Source organism: Ursus arctos, unplaced genomic scaffold (assembly GCF_023065955.2).
Source record: "Ursus arctos isolate Adak ecotype North America unplaced genomic scaffold, UrsArc2.0 scaffold_25, whole genome shotgun sequence".
Taxonomy (NCBI): domain Eukaryota; kingdom Metazoa; phylum Chordata; class Mammalia; order Carnivora; family Ursidae; genus Ursus; species Ursus arctos.
This window is the reverse complement of record NW_026622930.1, coordinates 25,521,756-25,542,861: the sequence shown is the minus strand read 5'-3', so window position 1 is coordinate 25,542,861 and position 21,106 is coordinate 25,521,756. Positions and strand designations below refer to the sequence as shown.

At 48.0% G+C, this 21,106-nt stretch overlaps 1 protein-coding gene across 3 annotated transcripts in view; it reads left to right on the top strand.

Moving 5' to 3' along the window:
• FLVCR2 (FLVCR heme transporter 2) overlaps positions 1 to 19,124 on the top strand; it is a 50,700-nt gene extending 31,576 nt beyond the window's left edge. Inside the window, exons 4-10 of one of the 3 annotated variants that reach the window (XM_026519469.4) lie at positions 7,021 to 7,088; positions 8,762 to 8,865; positions 11,833 to 11,943; positions 12,770 to 12,875; positions 13,017 to 13,128; positions 13,716 to 13,771; positions 17,430 to 19,124. In XM_026519469.4, coding sequence (XP_026375254.1) covers positions 7,021 to 7,088; positions 8,762 to 8,865; positions 11,833 to 11,943; positions 12,770 to 12,875; positions 13,017 to 13,128; positions 13,716 to 13,771; positions 17,430 to 17,507 — 635 coding nt within the window. In that variant the 3' untranslated portion in view covers positions 17,508 to 19,124. Of the gene's footprint in view, positions 1 to 7,020; positions 7,089 to 8,761; positions 8,866 to 11,832; positions 11,944 to 12,769; positions 12,876 to 13,016; positions 13,129 to 13,715 lie in introns of all 3 variants that reach the window. The other 2 variants (XM_026519470.3, XM_057318567.1) reach the window with 2 other exon arrangements.
• The last annotated feature ends 1,982 nt before the right edge of the window (positions 19,125 to 21,106 follow it).

Sequence of the window (21,106 nt, the reverse complement as noted above, 5' to 3'; positions counted from 1 at the left end):
TGGCAGAGCCAGGATTCAAATACAGGTTTATCTAACTCCAAAGCCTGCACGATTAATGCCTATACCCCTTTCTAGAATTGTGTCAGAGTTTCATGTTAGGCTTATCATGCTCTTTATCTAAATTAGAGTGTTTATCTGCTCAGGCACTAGGTAGTATCTTCCACAGGAGAGGGGCACGCCTATTTTTCAGGCATTCACAAAAATAAGTGATCTCTCACCTGGCAAAGTGCTGGATGAGCAGATTAGTCTTCAAGGTCTCAGGTCTCCATTTCTCATCCTCTTCAGCTTTTCAGTTCTGAGCATGTCTCCGCCTTCACCCACAATATAAAGACAGACTTTCCAATACTTAAGAAGTACAAGTAAAAAAGTTATGTGAGTTGCACATCAGTGGGAGGCAGTCAAGTGTAGGTGGGACCAACCCCTTGGTGGGGATACGGTGGAGAATATCAGGTTATATAGATGGGTAGTAAAGCCACATGACCTTTGGGATCGCTTTCAGACCCAGGAGTCTGACTCAAGGCTCCAAGAACTTTCACTTTCCGTGGAGTTAAACATCTCAAGTACATTGACCTTTGAACACCATAAATCTTATTGCATCTGTCATCAGGGTATTTGAGACCCTACTTTGGTATTCTAGGGCAGATGAGTGCTTAATAAATATTTTCTATGGATGAGAATGATGATAGTGGTGATAACTGGGCGATGATCCCAGTTTAGAGGTGGGGGAGCAAAGCAACTCTTCCTCTTCCCCTCTTGCATGTCTGGTTGCTTATATGGTCTTTAATTTGGCAGAGTGTTTTTAATATTGTACTTCTGGACATTCATCTATTTGGTTAAATGATAACACAGGAAGTAAATAGGGAAGCACTTCTGGAATGGTGGAGTGAGGACCTTGGATAATTTGTTCTTCCATAAAGCAACAAGTACACTGGCAAACATTGTCAAAATCAAATTTTCAGAACTCTTAAACAAAGATTTACAACAATCCAAGGGACATTAATTCAAGAAAAAAAATGGCTGAATAATGGCAAGAACAGTGAGCTTTGTGTTTTAACTTGCCCTAGTCCTATCCGCCTCTTCCAGCCTTGGTGGTAGCCTTGACAACCAGCAGCCTAGCAGCCATGGTAGTTGTGAGAATCAGCAGCCTCACAGCCACTTGATGGGGCAAAAACAATTTTGGAGCTCCCCCAAAAACCCCATTCCTAGGTCATTATTTGATATCTGACAGTTCCCTAGAAGAGCCCCATTCAGAGGACTTGCTTTTATTTAACCTGACTCAGAGCTTGCTCTGTGGGAAAAGCACTATTTCCAGGGCATTTGTTGAAAACAATCACAGTTAGCATTGTAGCTGCATAAGGTAGTAATAACAGTTGGGGTAAATAGGAAGATAGCCAAAAATCTTGAAACAAAAATCTAGAGGCTGAGGTGGTCGTAGGGGCTTTGGAAAGTTCTGACATAGTCTTAGGAATCTGGAAGTCCACATGTACATGACCAGGAAAGACCTGAGAAAGCCCTAAACTCTCACCTCTGGCTGACCTTGAGGCTCTACGTGAGGAGGAAGTGAAGGCTAAGGCAGAGTTGACACCTGCCTGCTGGAGCATGAAGGAGAGCACCAAACCCCACGCAGAGGGGATGCTTGGCAAAGGTGGAGACTTACTGATTTAAGGTATTTAAGGAAATCTCTGTGTAATCATTACCTCACCACTAAACTGTTGGAGCACGTACTTCGGTCTCTGCACATGACAAAGAATACAAACTTTACAAAATTATTCCAGGAAAGTCCCTAACTAAACAGCAGCAACAGCCACAAATCCTGGGGAGGGGGGAGAATCTCATTTCCAGAGTTGACATGGTATTTAGAATGTCCAGCTTTACCAAAAGATTATGAGACATGCAAAGAAATTGGAAAGTATGACTCATATGCAAAGAAAAAATGCACTTAATAGAAATCATTCCTGGGGAAGCCCAGATGTTGGACATAATAAAGATTGTAAATCAATAATATAAATATGTTCAAAGAATTAAAGAAACCATGCCTAAAGAATGAAAAAAAAAAAAGATGGAGAATAATGTCTTACCAAATAGAGAATATTGATAAAGACAGGAATAAAAAAGAACCAAATCAAAATTCTGAAACTGAAAATACACTAACTGAAATGAAAAACTCACCGGAGGGCTCAAAATCAGATTTGAGCTGGCAGCAGAAAGAATCAGTGAACTTGAAGATAGATCAAATGAAATTATCCTGTCTGAGAAACAGAAAGAATAAAGAATGAAGAAAAATGAGCAGAGCCCCTGAGACCTGTGGGAAACCATCAAGGAAACCAACATATGCATAATGGGAGTCCCAGAAGGTGAGGAAAGAAAGGGTGGAAGTCAACTGTCATTTAAATTGGGATAGAGCTAGCCAGAAAAACAATTCACTTCTGAGGCTCTAGGAGCATTTGACTCCATTGTACAGATAGAATTTATTAATTTTTTTCCCTCAAAGACCTGGGATTATTCCAGTGAGAGAGAGTTACACTAATCTGGATGTTTGCATATATTTTATTATAGTCAGAAAACTGCAAGCCTTTTTCCATGATAGATATTTGGACTTGGTGACAAAGCTCTTGATCAACAAGGAAATGATTTTTAGGTTTAATCATAGATTTGGAAAGAATTTTATTGAGCCATTACTGTGTGTCAGGCATTATGTTAAGTGCTTTACATGGATTATCACATTTAATCTTCAAAACAAACCCATGACATAGGTTCTTAACTCCATTCCATTTTGTATGAGGAAGCTGAGGCTCTATTTAGTTCCTTGCCCACAACTAGACAGCTAGCAAGCAACAGAGCTTGGATTTAAACTTCTGTCTGTCTGATGCCAAAGCCCATCTTCCTAATCACCATGCCATTTTTGCCTCCCTATGGAGAAAGGAACATCTTAGAGACAGAGACAGAGCTCTTTTAGCCCCACTTGTCTGAGTCGTCTTTGGGTCTACCTAGGGGAGAATGTCCTTCTTCAGATTCAATCCTCCAGACCTGGGGGATGCCTTCTCCTAAAGTCCAGATATAGAGTTCCGGGGTTTTTGAAGTGGGATCAACTTATAATAACCAGCCATCTTTGGGATTTGGAAACAATGGGGTCTTGACTTTAGTGTCTCTCTAAGGCTTAGAGGTCATGTAAAGTCAGTGTTTGGGACTCAGTCCACCTAAGAATCACTTCTCTCTTCCAAATTAAATCTTTGCTCCAAATTACAAACAAAACAAAACCCTCTATAAATTCAGCTACATGCTTTGAAGCTCTCCAGAATGTCCCTCACCCTTCCTGTAGTTTCAGGTTGGACTTTGAAGAAGGAAATGGTTCATACTTTTTATATTGTACGTATGATGTTCATATTTTCCTCTGAATTATATACACTTAAGAGCATGAGGCTTGAATCGAGCATTTCACGGGCACATTTGCTGGACATGGGTGAACATGTCTTGGAGTAAGAGCCTTGAATGCTGGAGTGGTGGATTCAGAGTTGGCACATACGGAATAAGAAGTCTGAGTTTTGAAGTCAGCTCTGCCAATTACTGAGTGTACCTCCTTCACCCATCCTGTGCCCATGAACTAAGGAATCTCAGAAAATAAGAATCAAATTTGCTTCCCGTTGGAGTGCTCTGAGTGGAAATGGAAGCTTTTAAAGCAATTGCAATTAGATGCTGCATGAATCCACATCACTGTTGCGTCGGTAAACTTGATTTCCTACTATTCTTTTGTTGGTTTGAGCTGGATTTCACCAAGTAGGGAGTAGCTCCCATGTAGCTGGCGGGATGGCCAGTACTGTCTTTGTAGTGGTTTTCTAAGTGCTTCTCGAAGCTGCTGAGTCAGCTGCCCAGAGCAGAGCCTGGTGAGGGCTTTGGAGGAATTCCAGGGGCTTTTTCTTGTAGGCTTCTAGTCATACCCTTAGAGGTAGGTTTGAGAGATAAAATAAGGGCTATCCAGCTGAAATTTGCATTTCAGGTAAACAGTACATTCTTTTCAGCATAAACATGTCCCATGGAGTATTTGGGGCATATTTATGCTGAAAAATGATTCCCTGAAATTCAAATGTAACTGAATGTGTTATTGTTGTTTTTTCTCCTAAGTCTGGCAACCCAACTTAGAGGGGAGGGGGCAGAGATGGGGTTTGTGTTTGATGTTGCTGAAATATCGCAAGAATAAAAAACCACCTCTTCCTCTAGTAAAATACCCCCCCGCCTCCCTTCTCCAGGTTTGGCAACGCAGGAAGACCCAGGGCTGGAACCAGATTCTCCGCAGGTCTGCCAGAGTCTGGGGGGCAGGGCGGGTCTTAGGATGTGTATCAGCAGAGGGGGGGGGGCGGTAAGAGAATAACCTGTCTTTGGCTACCTTCTCCTTGAGTCCCTAGGCCTGGCTTTCACATGGCCTCCTCTACTGCCTTATCATCAATGGCGCAACAATTACCATGTTGAAAAAAGTTGTTGAAAAGCTCCTCTTCTAAAGAATGTCCTCAAAGGGAATACTTTTCCATGTTACCCCCCAGCCTTGCCTTCAGCTATGCTTCTGAATAATCTTCCCGTGTTGGGCATCCAAACTCAGAGCCCAACACTGGAAGATTATCACCTTCCCTTGGGGCTCTCAAGGGCTTTACTACTGCCCACCCCCCATAGGTTTAGGGAGGGTGATTGTGCCCCCTTTCAGATCCTGCTTGAGAGTAGGCGTAATATCCTTGTGATTCCCTGGAGCTTTGCTGAGGTGAGGCTGGCCCTTTAAAATGAGGGTTTACTACAAGTTCAGGAAGGACACAAGGGGAATGAACACAGAGTATCCAGAACCCAGAGATAGGATCTGGGGTAACACTGGGGTCAGTGTTTCCCAAGCTTGCCTGATGAGAGAATCCCCTGGGGTGCTTGGTTGAGTGTGTGCCTGGATTTCCCTGCCTTTCTTCTAGAAATTCAGTTTCAGAAGGTCTGGGTGAGGGCCTGGGAATCTGCTCGTAAAAGGCATTCCAGGTGATTCTGGTTTGCGGCAGGTTGAGCATCTCTACAGTAGGTGTGTTACGGGTCATTCTCATGGTCTTGAAGCCCCTTCCCGTTCCAGTTGCCACCATGTTAACCCCAGCACCTGGGAGCCTGGGCCGCGTCTTGGATCTTCTGGATTCCTAAGGTCATTTATTTCTGACTCTACTGAGTCTAAGAAATTACCAGGGTTGTTTTTGTTGTTGTTGTTGTTGTTGTCGTTGTTGTTTAAGTGGGCTCTCTCTACACCCAGCATGGAGCCCGGTGCATGGCTTGAACTCAAGACTCTCAGATCAAGACCTGAGCTGAAATCAAGAGTCGGACTCTTAACCGACTAAGCCACCCAGGCACCCCTGCTAGTTTTGTTTTCTTTTTTTAAGATTCTATTTATTTATTTGAGATAGAGAAAGAGTATGTGAGCGAGCGGTGGGGGAGAGGGGCAGAGAGGGAGGGACAAGGGCAAGCAGACTCCCCGCTGGGTGCAGAGCCAACACAAGGCTGGATCTCCTGACTCGGAGATCATGACCTGAGCCAAAATCAAGAGTCTGATGCTCAGCTGACTGAACCACCAGGCACCTGCTGTTATTTTTAAATTGCAGACCCCTAGCTCCATTCCAGAAGAATCCGATTCAGTAGATCCAGGGTGGAGCCCAGGAATCTGCATTTTTAAACCCTTCTTCACTGAACTTTGTGTTTCATTCCTCTGGGAACCTGATAAAGGGAGTAAGGGAACTGCATTTAGGCAACATCGCATATGAGAAAAACGACTGTCTGGACTGGGGGACCTTTCATGTCTGGTAGGAGGCCGTTCTTTGTGCTTCTCTGAGTCTGGTGACTCTCTTCACTGGCCTGTCCTCTGTGGGGCCCCTGAAGCTATGCCTGTGGAGACACTACAAGCAATAGTGACTCCTGTGAGGTGTTAAACCAGGGTGGTAGCCGTCCCCACATTTCTCTGCACCTGTGCCATCACCGTGGGGCCAAAGAGGATAGCTCTGGGGTTCGTGGAAGAGGAACCCCTGAGGCTGCCCGGCTCGTGAGCTGTGTCCTGTTACTTAGTCTTCTAAGTGTATCTAATATCAAGGGTGCCAGGATATTCTTGTGAGCCTCAAAATTAGTTAAAATTAAAAAGACCCCTGGTGAGCATTATACAGTGACTTTCTGTATTTGTTTTTAAACTCTGTGCATTTTTTTTGTCATTTATAAAATAGGGATGATAATGTTACCTACGTTGCTATGAGGATTGTGAGGTACTTACAACAGTGTCTAGTACATAAGCATGTGCCACTGCCACCCCCTCCTCACCGTCCTCCTCACCGTCCTCCTCACCATCATCATCATGGCCGTTGGGTCCGTTCCAGTCTTCATCTTAGCTATTAGCTGACTGTACAGCTTTGGACAAATGGCCTCATGGATTCTTACAGTATATTCTAGGTGCTCCGTTTATTCGTTGGATGAATTGATGAGTTAGGAAAGTCAGGTCAATGCTCTTTAGGGTTCTGGTTTCAGATATAAGATTTTGTGTGACATTGGACCGAGAAGAAAGCTGAAGGAGGCATGGGGACAGAAAGGAAAAACCACCTACAGAAGGAGTGATGTTGGGGGTCAGAGGCCTGGAGCAGTCTGGAGAGGGAACAGGTCATCAGGAGGAGATGGAAGTGTCCAGTAGGTCTACTGACCCTGTAGGTCAATAGGTCAATGCTTGAGAGGAATGTAGGACGTTTTGACCTGGGAGTAATGCTTTCTAGAGCCTGTGTTTCCAGGGCAGGGTTAAAGGGACCAGAGGGCAGTGGTGTGGGCTAAGAAATCGTTAAAATGGTTACTTTGGGTTGTTTTGGAGTCTTTCTTTGACAGAAACTGCAGACTAGCCTTTCTGGCTACTTTCTGAGGACAACGCTCATAATGGCAATGAGGAGGAGGATTTCTGACCTCCCCACCTGCCAGGGGGAGAAGTTAGCAATGGCCCCAGCAGACGGCTGCTCCTAATGCTGTGTGTCTCCCTCCCTCTTTCAGGTCTGAATGCTGGTGCTTTTTATGCCTTGTCCACTCTGCTGAATCGCATGGTGATCTTGCATTACCCGGTAAGGTAGTCCCCTGAGCATGCTGGACCTGAAGGGAGTGAGATTTCTGTCCATCTCAGCAGGAGCTGGGGCAGCGGTTAACTCTAGTCCCTTCCCACCCTTGCCTCCGCCCCATTCTAAGCAGTGTGGTATGCTTGTGGGATTTGGAGGGAGACAGGCCTGGATCTCAACCCTGGCTCTGGTGGCTCTAAATTGTATGACAAGCTCATTAGCCTTTCTGAACTCTCATTCTCCTTTCTGCAAAAGAAACATAATTACTTTTTTTTTTTTTTAAAGATTTTATTTATTTATGTGACAGAGAGACAGCCAGCGAGAGAGGGAACACAGCAGGGGAGTGGGAGAGGAAGAAGCAGGCTCCCAGCGGAGGAGCCCGATGTGGGACTCGATCCCGGAAAGCCGGGATCACGCCCTGAGCCGAAGGCAGATGCCCAATGACTGCGCTACCCAGGCGCCCCAGAAACATAATTACTTATTAAAAGATTATTTTTTTAGGATTAGAATGTAAATAATACTATGTGTGTTTATATATATATATATTCATATGTTCTATGTATGTAAAGCACATGGCATAGTGCCTAGCAATACCGTAGGTAAACATATAGACATAGAGATCACATATGAAAGATTTAATTTGTAAAGTAGGGGCAGAGTTTAATTTTGAACTCTTAGTTCCTCGACTGAAAGCATTTCTTTCTTTTTTTTTTTTTTTTTAAGATTTTATTTACTTGTCAAAAAGAGAGAAGAGAGAGAGCACATGAGCAGGGGGAGGGGCAGGGGCAGAAGGAGAAGCAGGCTCCCTGCTGAGCAAGGAGCCCTATACGGGACTTGCTCTCAGCACCCTGGGATCATGCCCTGAGCTGAAGGCAGACACTTAACTGACTGAGCCACCCAGACATCCCGGAAAGCATTTCTTTAATGTTTCCAGAAGCAGCAAGGGCTGGATCCTGGGAGTGGGATGCTGTGTGTCCTGGAGTTGGGAATTGCAGGCCCAGCCCCCTTTTGGAAGGACAGGGGTCTCACACTTGCAGAGGAGATAGGCCACTGTGGCTAGCGCGTTCCAGTCTTGGAGTTTGACAGGTCTCAGTTCAGATCGTAGCTCTGTGCTTAATAAACGCCTCACGACCTCTGGCTAGCAGGCTCATCTCACTGTGCCTCGTTTTTTTTCATCTGTAAAGTGCAGAATATTGATTCCTAACCTTATGATGGGGAATTTTGAGAAGTAAATGAGATTATATAACTGTGATCTTCCCATTCCTTTTGGCACTAATAGCTCAAAAAAAAAAAAAAAAACACCTAAGTACAGAATATTTGGATATATATATTTTGGGCTCCCCATTTGTGAATGGGGATAATGATAAATAAGATAAAAGGGTTGGCGTAAGGATTAAATTTTAAAAGATCTACTTCAGAGTGGGTCTAGGACAGTCTGGTTGACCTCAGCATCCAGGATCATGAGCACACGTCCGGGTTATATTAGACTGGGAGGAGCAACTATTCTAGTAGTCTTGCCCCACTGGCAGCTTCTTAAAGGCCATCTTGCCCTGGTACGTTCAGAGAATTGGCTCGAATGGAGCCCGAGTTACTTGCCTCTCCCCCTTCACCTCCTGGTGACTGTGCTCTGTCTGGTGTCTTGTCCCATTGCTGGGTGATCACTGGGGCTGTGGTTTTCCCAGGGGGAAGAAGTGAATGCTGGAAGAATCGGCCTGACCATCGTCATTGCAGGAATGCTTGGGGCTGTGATCTCAGGCATCTGGCTGGATAGGTCCAAAACCTACAAGTAAGTGACCTCCTCTTGGACTGAGAGTTGGGGACCCATGTTTTGAAATGACATATTCCTCAGCAATATGGCTCCAAAAGTTTGGGTGTGGCACCTGGGGGGTCTCAGTGGTTAAGCGGTTCACTTTTATCTTCTCTAAGCCTCAATTTCTCCATTTATACAATGAGGGAAATAGTACCCATTCTGTGGGGGATCTTGATGAGCTTAGAGACGGAGGACATGAGGCCTAGCACAGTACTCGTCCCCATCCCCCCATGTAGCTTGCGAAAGGGGCAGATGAGGGAGAATGAAAATAAATGTAGAAAAATGCCAGCAGTTGGAAAGTTTATGGAAACCCCGCAGAGTGGTGATGAGGAAGTGATCCTGCCCCATTCCCCTGGCTCCCTGTTGGACCCCAGGGGTTAACCAAGGTGTCTGCTTCCTCTGCCTTACACTATATTGTCTTGCAACTGCTTATACCTCCTTTGTAAATACTGTGATGTGCTTTGGGCCTGAATGCCCAGTGTTTCCAGGAGCCCTGAGCAGTCTTTCTAAGATTTTAGTGTATGCCAACCTAACCCAGCACGCTTATTAAAAATAGATTCCTGGGCCCCATCCTCAGGGATGCCAATTCAGTAGGGGAAATGGCATTTGTAAAAAGCAGCCCACCCAGGTGCCTCAAGTCAATAGCCAGGCTCGGAGAAAAGGCTCTGGAGAATGGACACGCAACATCCTTCCTTTCTTGTTGCTCCTTTCCAGTGCTGTGCATGCACTGGGTGCTCAATTAATGCTGATAGGCTGGGTAGCTGCCAGGGTTGTCCTACACGGGGGCAGGGCAGCTGCTTTGTTGAGGCCTCTAAAGTTCCCCGTGTCTGGAGGCGACGGACAGAGGGAGACCTGTTCTCTGCCACACAAACCCGCTTCTGTGAGGCTCTGGTCAGGCCAGGTCTCACTCTGGCTGCCCTAGACAAAGGCCAATTGAGGTCATCCCTGGGGATGTGGCCGCCCGGCTGAACAGACGTGGAGCCTGGCTTGGCTTCATGACTGCTGGTGGAGCTTGGCTGCCATCTCGCCTCTGCCATCTGTCAATTGCTTGCTTCCTGAGAGCCGTGAGGACTGGCCACCCCCAAACCAGTGAACAGCAGTGTCCCTTTCCCCAGGGCTTGCTCTGTGGCAGGAGAAGAGAAGGATTGGTACGGTGGTGGGGCTGGGATGTGGGCAGCCAGATGACTGAGAACTAGAAAATACAGTGAAAGGGCTGAGGGCACTCTTGAGAATGTGGACGCCACCGTTTGCTAGCGTCACTGATGTCTAACTCCTGCCTTCAGCAGGAGATGCTCTTCTCCCGGCGCTATGGCCCAGGCAGAGAAAGGATGGGGCAGTTTGGTGCCCATTCTCTTCTCCCTGAGGCTCCCAGATCTGTCCCGTTTGGTTTGGAGGCTGGACATTGGGTGGGTCGTGTCCCGTTATTTGAGGCTGGGACTACTTATAGTTTTTTCTAAATGGGTCAGTGGTTTAAAATGAAGCTATGGTTAAGCAAATATGGCAAAAGACGACTTTGTGTGGCTGGTGAAAGAAACTGGTATCCATGAAGTTGTCTTCTGTGGGGTGGGTGGGACCAGATGAGGGTGCAGGGTGGAGGACAAGGAAGCCCCTCTGCCCTCAAAAGCTGCTTTGAAGCCCCAAGTGGGAGGGGCGTCCTTTCCAGAGCCTGGCCTTGAGCTTTTCCGAAGATGCCGCCCTGCTGTGTGTCGGTGTGTGTTCATGTATTGGGTCCTGTGTGCAGCAGTAGAAAGAGCAGCACGGGTGTCAGGTCCCAGCGCTGGGTCCAAATCCCAGCTCTGCCTTTACCTGATGGGTGATTCTGAATAAGTAACTTAACTGGTCTGAGCCTCAGTTTCCTCATTTGCAAAATTATGGATAGTCCTCTGTTTCTTGGAGGGCTTTTGTCAGGCTTGAGTGAAATAATAAGCGCTTAACAGAATTCCTGGCATGCAATAAATGCAGGATTAGTTTGATATAACCATAGCATACGTTTGCCGGCCCCCCCACTGTGTTTCTGGCTTCAGGGGAGATGAGCGAAGGCTTTCAGCTTTCAGGGTCTGAGTCCTCATTTCGGGCAGGTGGGCAGAGGGCTGTGCGGAGCCCGACGCCGGCCAGAAGCAGGACAGGGAGAGGAGCACAGGTCCGGGTGCAGGGGTGGGGCTGCAGCCGAGTCATGAGTGGGCAATGGGAGGGGCGCAAGCAGGGCGAACCCCAAACGGAAGGCGTCAGGTTGCTGATGGTCCCTCTGAGGGGACGGCAAAGGGGAACAAAACAGGGAGTGGGCAGAGCTTTCTCACTTTGGCTTGGGAGTCAAGCACTTAGTTCAGGGCTGGAGAATGTTCTCACTTAACTTGCTGTCCGGAGCAGAGTAGCGTAGGTTTGGCGAAAAATCTGTGCTGCACCCGCGCCAGTGGCAACAGGAAGAACTTCGAGATGGCAGAGAATCTTAAAGCCAGCCCAGCATGGCCATGGGCTCTGGGGGCAAAGCAGAGCAGCAGGAGGTGGCGTCCGGGGTAGTCCCGGGCGTCCCTGCTGCCTGACCGTAGCTGAGGTTGCTCCGTGTTTTTTGAGGGGAGGACAAGGAAAGGAGAGGCTTGTGCCCTTCTTGCTTGGGATGCAGCTTGATATTGCCGAGAGGGTTCTGCAGGAGTCAGACACACACATGTAGCAAGAGGGCTTCATCCTGTCCTGGTCTTTCCTGTCGTAGCAACGGCCACAGCATAAGTAAGTAACTGTTTGTGTGATCCTTGGTTCAGTATCCATCAACCCTGTGGACAGAAAGTTCTGTGAGAGCAGATGTCCCAGCATACAGTGGAGGGCTTGACACACAGCAGGTGCCCGATTGATACTTGTATAATTAATGAATGGATGGATGGATGGATGGATGAATGGTCCTGTTATAGTCGGAAGTGTATGACTCAGCTTCTTTGCCTCTGCTTGTAGGGAGACAACCCTGGTGGTCTACATCATGACGGTAGTGGGCATGGTGGTGTACACATTGACCTTGAACCTGGGATACCTGTGGGTAGTGTTCATCACCGCGGGCACAATGGGGTAAGTTTCACCTCTGACCTGTCTGACTGGAAAGCAGCATCCCATGGCTCCTAGAGCTGCTGACATCCTTGGAAGCAACCCTGATCCCTTTGCTGTCTTCTGATTGACCGCTGGAGATGTGGAAATCGGGGCCAGAGGGCTTGTTTACTTGCAGCACTTTAAAAGGCTTCCCAGGGCTTCCATGCTGTTGGGATGGAGTCTGTCCTTCACAGACCTCAGGGAGGCCAGGAAATGTTCAGAGCCTTTTGTAGCTTTGCCTGGGACAGTGGGGGGTCAGAGAAAGTGCACAGGGCTGGGAATCAGGAAGTCTGGGTCCTGGCCTCCGTTCCGCTGCTGACCTTTAGATGACAGGTGCATCGCCTAACTGCTCTGAGCCTCAGGTACCTCATGTGTAAGTGAAGATGAGAGTGGCCTGTCTTGTAGAGTTGTTGCAAGGAGTGAGAGAGAAATAAGTGTGAAAGTAGCACGAAGTTTGGTATAGATGTAAGAAATTAGAACTGGAATTTTCTGGACCCATGCCACAGAATTGCTCAGTTGAGGGCTGAACACTGCAGGCATCCCCATCCCTTCTGCAAATGTTGACCCTATCTGTAATTGATGGCTGGACATACAAGAAGCAGGGGAGCTCCAGGGGGTTCCTGACCTGCAGGGGTATCTCTTTCCTTGGTATGGCCTCCTGGGGGATGGCCTGATTATTCAAAGGTCTAGAATGCCTTGATGACCAGAAACAAAACAGGAAAAGGAGCTCTAAGGGAGGAGGTGGGCTCCTTGTCCTTCTTGTTCTTGCAGTTCTCCATCACCTTGTTTCTGTGATCTGGCCTTCCAGCTTCTTCATGACTGGCTACCTCCCGCTGGGATTTGAGTTTGCGGTGGAGCTGACATACCCAGAATCAGAAGGCATATCGTCTGGCCTCCTGAATGTGTCTGCCCAGGTAGGTGGTGGTGGCCCCAAAGCAGTGGCTCTTTGTTTCTTGTTTGACTTGGCTGCCGCAGGCATTGTATCATGGCAGTTCAGTGCTCCCATGGGCCAGTTGGCTGGGCCCTTGTTTCCAGTCTTCTTTGTGCCTTTCCAGGTATTCGGGATCATCTTCACCATCTCCCAGGGCCAGATTATTGACAACTACGGAACCATGCCTGGGAACATCTTTCTCTGTGTGTTCCTCACCCTTGGAGCAGCCCTCACTGGTGAGTTGGGGCCTCAAGACGAGATGGTGCTCAGGCTGCTCACGGGCTTAGGCGTTGGCAGTTTGAGACCTCAGTGCTCTGGTTGATCGTACAGATCAGGGGCACACGTGTGGAGGCGCGGAGGGGAAGGCTTATTAGGAAACGTGTTTGAGAGGCAGTAGCATGTTTTGGTGGAACGAGCCTGGGATTTGGCACCCAAAGACCCTTGTTTGCATTCCAGACTGTGACACTGACCTCCATAGCTATTTGACCTTGGGCAAGTGCACCAGCTTCTGGAAGGCTCACTTTCTTAATCTATAAAATGGGAGTTGTTGTTAGGATTAGAGCAACATGTGCAAGCTCCCTGGTCAGTATAACTGATCTATAAATGAAGGCCCATGTCCTCATTGGCTTTTGCCTGTCAGGGACATCAGTGACCCCCAGGCTTTGTCAAGTTGGAGGATGGAACCTCCATCTCCCCGGAATATCGGTAGTAGGTCTGATATACCTGTGACCCTTACGAAAATGAGGGCTCCCTCTCTTGGGTGAACTTCATGGTCTCTGGTTAATTCTGTGTCTATTGTTCTTTCTCAATCACTTAACCTCAGCGTTCATTAGGGCAGATCTACGGAGGCAGAAAGCAAACAAAGAAGCTCCTGAGAATGTGAGTATGTGGAAGCTTACTGGGCTGAGAGCTGGGTCCTGGGCTTTGTTTGAGGATGTGGCGGCATGGGTGGGCCTGGGGGGCTTCCGGACTGGACTGGTTTGCTGGAGGCCGTGAGCCCAGCTCTGCTCGCATAAACATGGCGCCCAAGACTTTCCCGGGTGGGTGTTCAGCATGGCTTTTGTGCTGCTCTTTCTTGGACTCTTCTGCTTCCTTCCCTTCTCCTGGCCTCCCTGCTGTGGTCCCCAGAGCACGTCACTGTTGTCACAGTCTGCTGAGCAGCGCCCACTCCTTGGATCCTGAGACAAGTCCTGAGACCCTGGCTCCACTGTTTTCAGCCTGGGGTCAGTGGCTGGAGACGAAAGGTGGGAGCCTACCTCGACCATCATGGTGGTGGCCCCGAGGCAGTGGCTCTCCTGGCATGTTACAGCCCCTTAGGCAGTGCCATGGGGATGGAAGGGCTAGAGCCAGTGCATTTCCAGAAAGGCTTTAACAGGGCAAGTCAGGAAGGAGGAGCTGATGGTGGTAGAAGGGGGAGGATTAGGAATATGATTTAGAACAGAAGAGAGTTTCCCATCTGCTTTCATCAGCTAGGGACTATTTTAACCAAAATGTTAGGTATCAAATCTGAGCCAGGATGAAAGCAATTTCAAATCTGAGGAGGAAAAGTGGGATATTATTTAAAAAACAAATAAACCACCTAAAACCCATTACAGGGGTAATAGGTGTTCTTTGTAGAAAAACTAAAAAATTACAGGAAAGTATACAAAATTTAAAAATCATCCTGTAATATCATCACCTAGAGATGAAATGCTGTTTTTTTGCAATTACTTATATGTCTGTATCTACATATAATATGTATGTGTATATATCTGTATATATTTATATACGGATGTGTAAATATTTTTTAAACAAAAATGGAATCTTCTGTCTGCTTTTTTACTTGTTGTGAACACCTTGTCAGGTCATTATTATTTTATAACATACTCCTAATTACTACACAGCGTTTTAATGCATGCACGTGGATAAATGACAATTTAACAGTCTTGCTGTCTGTGGACATTAAGATTGTTTGCAATCATTGTTATAAACAATATTGTGATTAATACCTTGGAAGCTGAATCTTTGTGTATGTTCTCAAGCACAGTATTTCCTTGAGAAATGGATCAGTGGTCATGCACATTTTTAAGATCTTGATACGTATTGCTGAACTGTTGTTGAGAAAGGTGCTACAATACTATCAATTTATATTGCTATAGAAGTGCAGGAGTGCCGACGCTGAGGCTTTATCATTTCGAAAAACTTTGCCAATTTTCTGAGGCACAAATGGTATCTGAAAGAGTATATTTAGGATTGAAAGGACATAGGTTGGCAGATGGATGATAAGCTTTCGTTATTTGTCTTCTGATCTCACACTCTAGAGTTGGCAGGTGGCAGCAGGTAGAATGTGCAGGGCGGAGCCTCGCACAGGAAACGCAGGGGGGAGACAGGGAAGGCCTTGGAGCAGACATGCTGTTCTCTAGACTGGTGTGAGGACCCTGACATTACCGCCATGGAAAATGGGCTTTCCCCTGGGCCAGGTACAAGGAGACAGAAGGGTTTGGAATATATAGTGAGCCTGGGGGGAAGCTGCCTGTAATACAACAGGAGACATTTCTTATGAGAAGGTTTCCATTTGGAATGTGACATATTGTGTCAAGTGATAGGAGATTTTGCTGTTTATTTTGTAATCTGTGTTTATGTTGGCCGAGACAGGCAAACAGGAAGAAAGAAAAGGTCACCTATAATCCTAGCACCTGGAGATAACCTAGTAACATTGTAGTCCATTGTTTAGGGTTGTTTTCTGTGGGTCTCCTGGTGCAGGTGGGGTTCCTAGCCTGCTTGTTTACTCGACAGTAGTTTGACAGCCTTTCCACAGTTACATTCTACCACCTCATATCTACATGTATGTATTTCCACTTCCTCTTGTGTAATATTTAGGTTGTTCCGATGGTTCACTATCCTTGTGGCCGCATCTTGGTGCACAGGGACCCGGTTTGTTAATCAAGGTTGGGGTTGTTGGCTCAGTCATCTGTGTGGAGTATGGGAAATAGCACTGAGTAGGAGTAGGAGACAAATCTGGGGATGGCACTCCATAGTCTCCATGTCCTGGATAAGCCACCAGGCGTCCTTGAACCTCACTTGCACCTGAGGAAGCTTAGTGTTATGGGAGGCTCAGAATCATGGTGGGCTGACACCCAGGGAAGCCAGGGCTGTCTCAGAGCGTCCCTCCCCTGGAGCCCGCCATTACACACCCCATGGCAGTCAGCGTCAGTGAGCCCTGGCCACTGGCACACACATTCGGTATTAGAGCCAGCTGAAGACAGGGTGCCCAACAGATGTGGCCAGAGCTGCTCTCTCTAATCAGTGAGATACACAGTTGTGGTAAAAAGAGACGGAACGTCTAGCTTGGGGCTAGTGACTAATCTAGATCATGAAAATTTTGGTTTGGGTTTCCGTTTTTCTTCCAGTTGGTAGTTCTCAGCCAGAGATAGTGGATGTACTTCTGCCCCCACTAATCTCTGTTTCTGGTTGTGATTTCAAAGTGCTGGCTGTGGAGGGGGCAGGTGTGTGTGGGCGTGCACGTGCGTGTGAGCAAGAGGAGAGAGGCTGCTTGATTGACTTAAGCAGGCTGCTGGTGGCCTCAATGAAAGCTCCTCATGGCTGAGGCTGAGCTGGTGGCCACAGACTGGCAAGAGAATGGGCAGGTTGGGTTTCTGCAGCTGTCGCCACTGCTGCGGACTGGCCCCAAGATATTCCCTGGGGGAGAAGCACCATTTGTCCAGTTGGCACAGGGCCCGGGGACGTTCCTCTAGCTCTCCAGTGGTGATGGCGCAGTGCTGCGCCCATGACAAGGCCTTCCCACCGATAGATGAGTGCTTGAGGGAAGACGCAAGGCACAGCATACACCGAGGGGCCCCACAGGATTATTTCCAGGCCATACTTAATTCCAGACCCCACCTAAACAAGTGTGAGCCAGAGGACTTTTACACATCCTGGGCCGTCTTTCCCCAACCACGTCGAAGCCAGACTGACCCAAAGTTGTCTTCTTCTCTAGGCATAAAGTATATATACATATTTTTAGCCGTTGAGTTTTTGTCCTGCCTTCATAAAAATTCTCTTTGTTGCCTCCATTCCCCGCACATTATAATAATATTCCTCATCCCGGGGGCTGCCTGCAAAGGAAGGTAGTCAGAATTTCTGTGGTAGTTGCAGAGCTGGCACTTTGGGTAACTACTTGATGGTCAGTCCACGTGAGTTTTAGGCTGTCAGAACGGGGAGGGAGAGTGGCCTCTGCTTCTCTTTCGGTCCCGAGAGGGAGCCTGGACAGGGGCACTCGGAGCGGGATGGTTTGTGGTGGCTGTGGCATCACAGAGAGCTGGACTTTCTGGCTTTGCTTTGATGACACTGTGAGGGGTGTGTGGTGTGTGTTTGAAGAGCACACCGGCAGAGGCTGGGTGCTGCTTTTCTACTTCCCTTGTGTGCTCCTGGGGCTGCTGCGGGGCGCCTGGCTCTTGGTTTGCCCACCGATGACAGTCACTGACAGGCAGCTGTTCAGCCGAGGGGGGGGTCCTGCGCCTCCTCACCCAGAGGGCTGCCTGCTTGTTGTGCCTTGCAGAAACTCCAGGAGGAAGAGGAGGAGGAGGAGAGCAATGCCAGCAAAGCCCCCACCACTGTGTCTGAGGAGCATCTCTGAGAGAAAAAGGTGGTGGCGACTCAGGGAACGCGGACAGCACTCCCCACCTCTTCCGTCAGCGCTGGAGCAGCTTTTGGAGGGAACAGGCTGGGATATTTGTGGCTTGGACGGCAGTGCCTCTCCTCCTGGAACCCACTCAAGAGCTTGCATGGGCTAGTTGGGGAAGATGGCACCTTCCACCACAGGCACACTTGATACCCGCCCCTCCCCCTTGTAGGCTGTGGGAGCTGGTGTTGGGAGAAGCTGGTGGAGAATGGTGGTACCTCGTCTTCCCCCTTCACCTCCATCCCGCAAGGAAAGAGCCTGCAAAATTATCACGGAAAGAAAGCTTATTCAGGATATTAACTTTTTCTAGTATCGTAAGACCCTTAGAAGCCCAGTTCTAAGGAGAGGCAGCTGCTCTGGATGAGGGTAATTTTGGGGTCATCACACTGGCTGCTAATGTTCTGTGGGAGAGAAAGCGCCATCAGAAAACTTCAGCACAAACCCATCAGGACTCGGCCTCGCTTCTCCTGCGCTCAGGCTGGGGTCTGTTTCCAGACCCTTTCCTAAGAGCTGATCAAACCAAACATCAATAAACTTGGCAGAAACTTTGCTGTGGCCGCGAAGGAGAAACGCGTGAGGGAGGGCGACCTGCCTAGGGGTGAGGGCACTTGTGAAGGCCTGAATTTGGGCACTGTGGTAGCTTGACTTGGGGACAGAAAGGTTCTTTTCTATAAAATCTCTGCCCAGGGACTTCTGTGTGTGTGTGTCATAGTGAACTCTGATGTCTTCATGTGGACACTGCCTTGAGAAATTCTGCCACCGGCCTCAGCACTTCCTTTCTCTGAGGGGAGGGAAATCCCGGCCAACTTCCTGTAACCTTTACTGAAAACTAACTTTGTTTCATTCCACCCTGAGAAATCCACAGCGGCTTCTGAGAGAGGAGAGGAAAGGGCCAGAGGGAAAGGTGGCCCTTGAAATGGGAATCGAGTCAGCTTGCATTAAGTATCTCCTGCCTCTGGAGGGGATTGTATTCGCACACCCACCTCAACTCCCCATCCCCTTCCAGCAATCATCTTTTAACAGATATGGTGAATTTAAAGGGATTCCCTTTAAACCAATCCAGGGTGACCTCCTTTCCTGCCCAGCCTGCTGTCTGGCTCTACTCACGGGCTGAGGTAGCGTCCCCTGAAAAATAAGACATTTTAGTCATTTCTCCTGCATCGAGTAGCTGTGATCATGACCATGGTGCTGTTTGGCTGTGGCCACTGCCTGCTCTCGGCATCTAGGGGCAGCCTGGGTTGGCAGGAGGGCCAGGGTGCTTGGGCCACTGCTGGAGGGGAGCCAGGTGTGCATGTGTGTGTGCGTGCGTGCGTGTGTGTGTAGACATTCCGGATGTTCTGTATGTAATAGAAGTTCACACTTCTGGTGGGAGGAGTGATGGGAGGTGGAAGACAGGTGGAGAGGAAGCATGTCTTGCTTTTTGATACGGAGAAAGGTGTTTACTGTTCAGCTCCTTAAAACTTTTTAACAGAATGTTTACCAGATTATTCATTCCTTTATTTTAAAAACATAATTTGTATTTTCTATTTGTAAAACCAGATATTTTAAGACAATAAAAGATTCTTCAAGTGGTCTGCCGTGTCATTAGGTGGGGCCTGAGATTCTTGTTCATTTCTGAGGCCTGGGCAGACGGTTTGGGAGGTGCCTGGGGCTAGAGGTGGGTCCTGTTGACAGATGTGACCCTCCCAGTGGGCTACTTTTCAAAGCCAAGGCTGTAAAAGCGAACGTCAGCCTCTGTGGTGCCTTGCACGCCACCACCCCCACGTGAGCCTGCCTGCCTCTGGGGCTGCGTACACACTGTTGTCTCTGGCTCTGCCTCCAGTGTGGCTGAGGTGTTTGTCCTACAACCACACCATCCTGCCCTGGCCAGAGTCCCTGCTTTTCGCCTCTGCCCTTCTGCGTTACCATTTTTCTTCTGAACTGTCCGACCTACTGCCGCTTCTCCCTTCCCAGGCGTGTTCGCCTTACGCTGTGGCTTGGACATGCTGCTGCTATCCGTTTTCTGTATGTTTCTTTCTTAGTAAATGCACGGTGCCTGTGGCTTTGGCACCACTGTCTGTTAGCAGTTCTTGGCTGGAGGGACGAATTCTGCTTTAAATCAAGGGAGCCAATGATAATATTCAAGATGTGTTCTATTCTAAATCATCTCTTGAGATCCTTTGTGTCTTGTCTTTGCTTATCTGGAATTACATTTCTATGGTGCATGCTTAGAGGGTCCAAGTCCAAACCACGCATGCTTTCATTCACTTGCTTAGGGGGCTCCATGTGGGTCTGCACTCACATGCTAACTCTGTAAGATCACTGCTTTTCTTACTACCTCTTGACCATAGTTGGTGAGTGAGGGGTAGTCCATGCCACTGAGCTCTTTTTCTAGATGTAGTGTGGGGATGAGGCACGGTATCACTGCAACCACTTTCGGCGCCATGGAGGAATCCAGCCTGAGGATGAAGCCAACACAGGAGGGCAGGGCTGAGTCCTGATCCAATCATTCCTGAAGCCTATAATCTTAATGTTTCAGTTTTGTGAGCCAACATTATCTTTATTGTTTAAGCTAGTTTATGAGTTTGTTCCTTTCACCTAAAGAGCCTTAACTGATAGAGAATTCCCGATGTGTTTAAGTATCCTCAACTTCAAGCTTCCTGACATGCCCTTGCAAGTCCCCTGCCCCCCTTCCTGACCTAGCCTCTTACCTTCTGCTTCCTAACTTCACTACAAGGATCTTAACTCCTTGAACAAATGGTTCCTACCTTCTGCCCTAAACGCCTGCCTCATATATGAGGACATGGGATACCTGGGCATTCAAGGCTCAGTTCGGATCCCATCTCCCCAGGGAGGCCTTTCCTGACAATGTAAATCATCCACCCCCTACCCTCCTGATCACAGTACCGTGTTTTCTAGAGTTCTTACTGTCTGAAGTTGTTCTTTCATGTGTTGCTTTGTTGTCTGTTTCCTTGACTACAGTGTATGGGCCACAGGAACAGAGACATTGCCTGGGTCATTATTTCGCTTGGGTCCTCATTTTGCCTGGGTCATCGTTTCCTTTCCCAAGTGTCTGGCATGGACTTAAGTGTTCAATAAGTACTTTGTTGAAATAATGAATGGGTTCTTGAGTCTACACGCAGTGTGTGGGCCCAGCCAGTGACGAGCCCCTCAGGATTGTGTCTGGAGGGCAACTATCTGCTCCAGTCCATTATCTTGGGGTTTCATGTTCTCCTTTCTGTGGTCAGGCAGCTGTTTCTTCTGTGCTGTTTTCTGTCTCTGCTTTCTCAAGAATCTTTCTTTCTTAGGAAGAAAACAAGAAAGGGTCCTGACTGTTTAGTTGTGAACTCAGAATTTTGAAGGTGGGGAAGGAGAGACAGATTGGACTTCAGGAGAAATGAACAAGTGACAAGAGGGGCCAGAGGCAGCCAACTGTGCCTGGGTCCTTGAGCTGTCCTACTCATTACGGTGTATTTGATCAGCAAAAAGCTGCGATCCTATGCTACGGCTGGCTCGGAGAGGGCAGGAGTGCTCTTGGCTTAGGGGAGGTCAAAGTACAAGGACTGATCCAAGCG